A 7,345-nucleotide genomic window follows, 5' to 3' on the forward strand; every position below is an offset into this window, starting at 1 on the left:
TGGAACACATTTAGGGGGAAATCCTTTCCAAGTTCCTCCCTATACAAAGTATATAGGAATATGAATAGCTTCAGTGTATTTTTAAAAAATAGTGAAATAAGGATTGTCTTGGATTGGGGTAGACACTCTTAGTACGAACTTCATTGTTAAGGGGTTTTGAACCATTAGGAGGTTGAGGACTAGGGTCTAAAAGGCCTATAATCCTTGCCATTCTACATCACCTTATTGCCTTCACCTACCAGCGGTTCTTTTCTTTACAGGTTGGGGTGGGGAACCTCCACTCCATGAAACAAAACATGGCACCATCAGGCTTGTCGGCAAATTAAGGAAGCCCCACCATCGTACTTCAGGAGTGGTGCATGTGGAGCTCTCACCTTAGATCCAGCTGATGGGGAGATCTGATCACAACTTCAACATGCATGCCAATTCTTGTTAAGTTTAATGAAGAATTGGGGGGGGGGTTAAATTTAAATCCTTCTGCAGCAGAACTCAGCCCCAGATGCAACAAAACATGTCTCTCCTGTATTGGTCTACAGCCACAGCAGGCGCTGTAACTTTCCAAAAGTTTGATTTCACCCCTGAAGGTGCACTCCTCCATTGTTTGCAGAGGTGAGGGAGATAGCTTTACTACCTCTGCTGTAGAGAAACAATTTCTAAATCCATCAGGATGTAAACAGGAAAACTTTCTGTCTAATACATCCATGAATGTTTCCCAAGAGCCACTTCACCTCTGAATGCCGCCTGTTGGTAACTGAGGGTCTGTTGCATTCATGTGCAGCTTTCAGGCTTCCCACAGGCACCTGTTGGCCAAATCCAGCAGACTCACCTCATGTATTACCAGAACAAATGAGCAAATGAGATTCCATTTACATGCTTTTGTATCTTTATTAGCAAAGAGTACAAAATGTTTGCTTAGTCAAAGAGACCAAAGCCCATGTCATCATCGGATTCTTCTGACTCTTCTTTCTTTTCTTCCTCTTTCTTCTCCTCAGCTGCAAAATTAATATTGATTAGAATACAGCAATCTCAGTCCACCTTAACTAAGTAACACCCATTAAGCTGTTTTAGCATGCACATTGGATGACTCTGTCGCAGCCCCTAAGCTGTGGAACGCCAACCCCAGAAGTGTGTGACACCTCCACTGAACAGGCTTTAGATAATGCTGAACTGTTTTGCACGCTCTTTTGACCCTTGAAGACCAAACTTGTTAGGTGCAGATTACCACCACACAAATTGTGGACAACCCAATTATCCACAAAGAGGAAAAAAGAAGACATTTATAGCATGGCTTGTTAGTCCCTTTCTGGGGAAAATTGCATCCCACTTAAATGGATCTAAGGGCCTCCTAAATAAGGAAATAATTGCACTTACCAGGAGCAGCAGCACCAGCAGGTGCCCCTCCACCGGCTGGGGCTGAAGCCGCTGGAGCACCACCACCAACTCCTACATTACAGATGAGACTTCCAATGTCAATGTTGGCCAAGGCCTAGTCAGAATAAACAAAGTTACTAAAAACGGGAGCATATCAATTTGAGTGACAACCACCCATCATACAGCACAAACTTAGAACCAGTTACTGCTCTAGAACTGCTAAGAGTTGTAATAGTAAAATCAGCACTGCTGTCCCCAGAATACAGTGGTGCCTCGCAAGACGAAAATAATCCGTTCCGCGAGTCTCTTCGTCTAGTGGTTTTGTCTAGACATTTTTGTCTTGCGAAGCAAGCCCATAGGGAAATTCGTCTTGCGAAGCGCATTGAAAAACGCAAAACCCTTTCGTCTAGCGGGTTTTTCATCTTGTGAGGCATTTGTCTTGCGGGGCACCACTGTACATAAATCTGCCAGCCAAGCACCTTATCCTACATGGCCCTCTAGATAGTGTTGGATTTCCATCAGCCCCGACCTGCAAGGCCCTTGGTAAGGCATGATGGGAGTTGAGATCCAACAACACCCTAAAGGCAGCAGGCTCAGCAGACTAGAATATATTCTTTCCATAAATGTATTTTTACTGGGTAACTTGTTCCTCATTAGTCTTACCTTTGCGAATAGTCCAGGCCAGAAAGGTTCAACATTCACTCCGGCTGCTTTGATTAGGGCATTGATTTTGTCCTCCTAAACAAAGTGTTAAGAAAATTATTAAAGAAATGAGGTCACAGATCATACTCCACCCCCTACCCTCAAAATGCATTTATATGCCTCCATCATTAAATCACAAGGCATTACTAGGTGCACAGCATTAGTGACATCCCCCATCTAAATAATTTGAAATTAGTATCTCAAAATAGTCTTGTTTGAGTTCACTTCATATGTGTATAAATTCCAAGCAGGCAAGTGGAAGCCCGTAAGTTCCCAGAAGAGAATGGCAGCCCCAGTAGCTAGGCTGAACTTAGGTTGGTAAATTATATACATATATATAAATGTGTGTGTGTGTGCGCGCACACACGCTAGTAACTGTTGTGGCAAGACATGCAAGGCTGCTTTAGGAATCACCCTGACACTGGTAGGGTTGTAAAATTACTTTCCTAATTGACCCGTACCACCCTGTTGAAGAGAAAGTGGTTTTTTTAAAATTATTTTCCCATTTCTACATGCAGAGCTTGGAGAACCTCTGCATACAGCTTATACCGCATCATCCATAGCCAGCATTTGCTGCATGTAGCTGACAGGAAGATGTAGTCTGAAATATCTGGAGGGCACCAGGTTGGTGCAGGCTGCCTTAAAAGACAGCATAGGCTGAAGGCCCTACGCATTACTTTTATAGATCCTAAAATGACATTCCTCCCCACCTGCCTTCTGATAGTCTCCTAGCTTTAAGATGGGTAGCCAATTTACCACCCTTCACATGATGTGAAGATCCAAGCTGCATCATCCTTGACCATTTGCAATGTTGGCTGGGGTTGATGGGATTTGGGTGTCCACTAAGAACTGCCCCTATTCTGCAGTGTTGTTTGACGAAGCAAAACACAGGATGAAAGCTAAAAGCAGCCAGCATCCTAAGGTCAAAAGAGCCCTTCTGGATGAGGCCAAAGACCACCTAGTCCATCACCCTGTCCTCATGACAGCCAGCCAGGTGCCTGCAGGAACCCACAGGGCAACGGTGCTCTCTCCAAATGCAACTCCTATCAGTTGGTATTCAGAAGCATACTACATCCCCATAGGAGTAACACAGCCATTGTGCCTAGTAGCTATTGCTAGTCCAGCTTCCCACCAATTTGCCTAATCCCCCTTCTGAAGTCAGAGCAGTTTGTGGCTGTCACTACATGGGGTGAGGGCTGAAGAGGAATCACATAACTAGCATTGAAAGGGATCCCAAGGGTCATCGAGTCCAACCTCCTGCGTTGCAGAAATAGTGGCTAAAGAACCCCCAACAGATGGCCTCCAACCTCTGCTTAAAAATCTCCAAGGAAGGAGAGACCACCAGCTGCAGATGCTTCCTACCCCTTTGCTTCTCTTTCCCTACAGAGCCAAATGCCCACACTGATTTCTGGCAAGGGCAGCAAATATCCTCAATGTGGCTCCCCCCACGGGGCACATTGTTGGTGACCTTTTCTCACGGAGTTAAATGAAATGCTCTCCCCAGGGACACCTGCAATTTCAGGCACCAGGAGAAAACGTTCGTTTTCTTCCTTTTTGTAAATATAAACCATATAATCACATACATTATTTTTCCCCCTTTCCCCGCCACCAAGCACTTCCCTCAACTCCTTTCCCCGATTTCTCTTCACATACTTTCTCTACATATTATGAAGTTGTAGATATCCTTACATATCTGTCCATCATGTTATTAACTGATAAATTTGTGTATGCTTATTCAAAACTTGTCAAGGAGTCCAGTTCTTTTTGTTGTCTTGAGAAAACGTTCGTTTTCGACCAAGCCTTTGCCTAACACCCTATCTAATTTTAAATTTTATTTTTGGAGGGGCATTGTTTTGACTGCGCACATTGTGATTTTTATCCTGCTTTTTATGCTGTTAATCGGAAGGCAGCATACGGATCAAATAAGTAAAGTTAGCAGAGGGCTTTGCTGGATAAATGATAACAATTTATTATTTATACGCCGCCCATCTGGCTGAGTTTCTCCACCCACTCTGGGCAGCTCCCAATCAAGTGTTAAAAACAATACAGCATTAAATATTAAAAACTTCCCTGAACAGGGCTGCCTTCAGATGTCTTTTAAAGACAGGAACAGCTGCTAATTTCCTTCACATCTGAAGGGAGGGAGTTCCACAGGGTGGGTGCCACTACCGAGAAGGCCCTCTGCCTGGTACCCTGTAATTTGGCTTCTCGCAATGAGGGAACTGCCAGAAGGCCCTCGGTTCTGGACCTCAGTGTCCGGGCTGAACGATGGAGGTGGAGACGCTCCTTCAGGTATACTGGACCGAGGCTGTTTAGGGCTTTAAGGATCAGCACCAACACTTTGAATTGTGCTCAGAAACAGGACTGGTGTTATATGGTCTCGGCGGCTGCTCCCAGTCAGCAGTTTAGCTGCCGCATTCTGGATTAGTTGTAGTTTCCGAGTCACCTTCAAAGGTAGCCCCATGTAGAGCGCATTGCAGTAGTCCAAGCGAGAGATAACTAGGAGCATGCACTACTCTGGTGAGACAGTCTGCAGGCAGATAGGGTCTCAGCCTACGTACCAGATGGAGCTGGTAGACAGCTGCCCTGGACACAGAATTAACCTGCGCCTCCATGGACAGCAGTGAGTCCAAAATGACTCCCAGGCTGCACACCTGGTCCTTCAGGGACACAGCTACCCCATTCAGGACCAGGGAGTGAGCTTAAGTCAAGCACGTGGCCAGAAGGGACACTTGAACCAGCGTGGCTGGGCCAGGCCTGCTCTTCCTTCTGCCCCTTTAGCTCCTCTCCCCGAGCGGCCGTTTTCCCTCCACGTGCCATGTTCCGGCGCATGCGCCCTGAGCCCCTCCGCGCGCGGCCTCCCCCTTTCCCTCACCGTGACGGTGACTTCGTCGTCGTGCAGGATGAGGGCGGAGTAGATGCAGGCGAGCTCGGAGACGGAGGCCATGGCGGGCAGTCGGGGGTCGGTGCGCGGTGCTAGTCGCCGGCTGGGAAATCGGCCTTAGCTTCTACTGAAGGACACAGCACCTTGCGCGCCTCGCTGAGGGAGCTTGAGAAAGGGAAGGCCTCTCGCCGCCGACCGAGCTTATATAGGCTGCCCCAGCCAATCCCGGCTCGCTCGCGGCGGGGCGCTCTGGCCAATAGCGGAGAACGTGGAGGACGAAGAACCAGTCGCGTTGCGGCGGGGCGGGCTTTAGTCGGCAGTTGGAGAGGAAGGTCAGATTCGCGCGAGAGCACGAAGACCAATCGTAGCGACGGATACTCCTCGGTTGGCGGCGGCCGCGAGGAGTCGAAGAGGCCAAAGCCAATCAGAGAGGCGGTTGTTACTTTCTTGCGTCGACGCCGTCTGGGGCCAAGAGGCTCCATGGCTAATGTGTCTAGACTTCAGAAAATGCTAGAGTAACCCATCCCACGTTCTGAGGAGAGAGATTCTGGTTACACACTGGAAGCCATATTTAAATCCTGGGGCAAAGGCAAATGTAGGCGCCAGAGAACAATTATACGAGGGAAGGCGAGTCTGTGGCCCTTGCCAGGAAGAATCATGAGAACCGTCATTTCTAAAAAGTTACTGAGAATTGTAACTCTGTGTGAACCAGGATTCTTGGGGGATAAATGTGTAGTATGCTTTTAATTATGTACTATTTTATTCTGTATTTTTATGCTGTGAACCACCCTGAGATATTCAGATGAAGGGCGGAAGGCAAATTTTAATAATAATAATAATAATAATAATAAGATGCCCCCATCCTTGAAAGCCTTGTTATCACTTCATTTAGGAGAGTCCCTGAATTACTCTGACGCTTCGCTGATGACGTCACGGAGGCGATGGGGTGGGGGGAGTCCCCGAACTACGTTCCCCGCCGCCTCCCTTCTTGCTTGGAAGTACAGTATCGAAACATCAAAGCCAACCAATGTATGTTCCTGTCCGGCGCCTGCGCAGTGCCTCCTTTGAGCCACCCACGCAAGCGGAGCCGCTTCCACCAACAAAGATGGCCACCGGAAGTCGAAGGAGAGAGGCTGTTCCGCTAGCCGCTCCGAACCCCGCCGCTACCTCTCAGACGCCTTGTGCGCATGTCGCATGAGGATGGGAACGCTTTTAAGCCTCGGTTGTTGCTCCGTTGCTAGGCGGCGTGGGAGTCAGCCAATAGCGGAGGAGGAAGGGGGCGGGCAGCTGTTTTTTAAACTCTTAGAGGGGCCCCATTCACAGTCCTGGGCTCATTGAAGTAAGCAGGGGCGGCCAAACTCCACCCCCTCCCGCCACAGACACACCGCTGCCTCCCGATCAACGCTGCGTCGCTCAAGCCTTTGTCTCTTTCTGTTTCTCCTGCCTGGCAGAAATGCAGGCAAAGTTGACTGCCCCTTTGGCGCCACTGCTGAGCAACACGCGCCAATGCTCAGAGACCGTTCTCTGCTCAGCATTGGGCTATGGGGAGGGGAAATAGGACAAGGAGGGAGGGAGGACAAAAACCTGATTTTTCGAGGAAAAAGTGCTAATTGGAAGGAGGGGAATAATTTGGGTATGTGATCACCCCACATCACACCCCAGTATCTTCTTGGTGGGAATTTCCTGCTTTGTCCTGCTAGGACTTTAGGTTTCCTAAGTTTCCCCAGTTCCTAGGGTCGAGTATACCACTCTGAGGATAACGGGGTCCCGTCCCCCAATAACACTCATCACTCATAACAAACTATAATTCCCAGGATTCACTGGAGGGAAGCCAGGACAGTTTAAAGTGGTATCATAGTGCTTTAAATGTGTAGTAATGACAGGGCCTAAGACAAAACACACAAGCCATGCCTCTTTAGCAGGATACAGTGGTAGCTCAGGTTAAGTTCTGGAGGTCCGTTCTTAACCTGCAACTGTTCTTAACCTGAAGCACCACTTTCGCTAATGGGGCCGCTGCGCCTCCGGAGCACTATTTCTGTTCTCATCCTGAAGCAAAGTTCTTAACCTGAGGTACTATTTCTGGGTTAGCGGAGTCTGTAACCTGAAGCATATGTAATCTGAAGCGTATGTAACCTGAGGTACCACTGTATGTCTGACATGGCTGGAGGATGGAGTGGTGGCAGCTGGGTTGACGTGTCCTCAGTCATTCCACCTGCTTTCAAAGTTCTCTTGGCTTCCCTCTCTTCCAATCAAGGAACTGGGCCCCAGCAGCATGGCTTGGTGGGTCAGCTATGGCTTTGAAACTGCTCCCACACCTATAGCGGTTTCTGGCCTGGGTTCAATGCAGTTGCTGTGCTTGCTAAGCCAGCAACCGAAGCTCTAGCCAGC

General features: G+C 48.3%; 1 protein-coding gene across 1 annotated transcript; it reads right to left on the reverse strand.

The window, feature by feature from the left end:
- Positions 1 to 865: 865 nt before the first annotated feature.
- On the reverse strand, positions 866 to 5,144 carry RPLP1 (ribosomal protein lateral stalk subunit P1). Its single transcript, XM_081919088.1, has 4 exons — positions 4,949 to 5,144; positions 2,035 to 2,109; positions 1,372 to 1,486; positions 866 to 992 (listed from the first exon to the last, which is right to left on the reverse strand). The coding sequence occupies exons 1-4, from the start codon at positions 5,018 to 5,020 to the stop codon at positions 913 to 915; spliced, it is 342 nt and encodes a 113-aa protein (XP_081775214.1). The 5' UTR covers positions 5,021 to 5,144; the 3' UTR covers positions 866 to 912.
- Positions 5,145 to 7,345: the final 2,201 nt, after the last annotated feature.

This window comes from Podarcis melisellensis, assembly GCF_964234715.1.
Source record: "Podarcis melisellensis genome assembly, chromosome: 7".
NCBI classification, from domain to species: domain Eukaryota; kingdom Metazoa; phylum Chordata; class Lepidosauria; order Squamata; family Lacertidae; genus Podarcis; species Podarcis melisellensis.

Excerpts from the sequence above, each read along its gene's own strand:
- RPLP1 (XM_081919088.1), bottom strand. The coding sequence starts at position 5,020 with ATGGCCTCCGTCTCCGAGCTCGCCTGCATCTACTCCGCCCTCATCCTG. Across the intron at positions 2,110-4,948 it reads ACGACGAAGTCACCGTCACG|GAGGACAAAATCAATGCCCT; the intron begins GTGAGGGAAAGG and ends CACTTTGTTTAG. Across the intron at positions 993-1,371 it reads TGCTGGTGCTGCTGCTCCTG|CTGAGGAGAAGAAAGAGGAA; the intron begins GTAAGTGCAATT and ends TTAATTTTGCAG.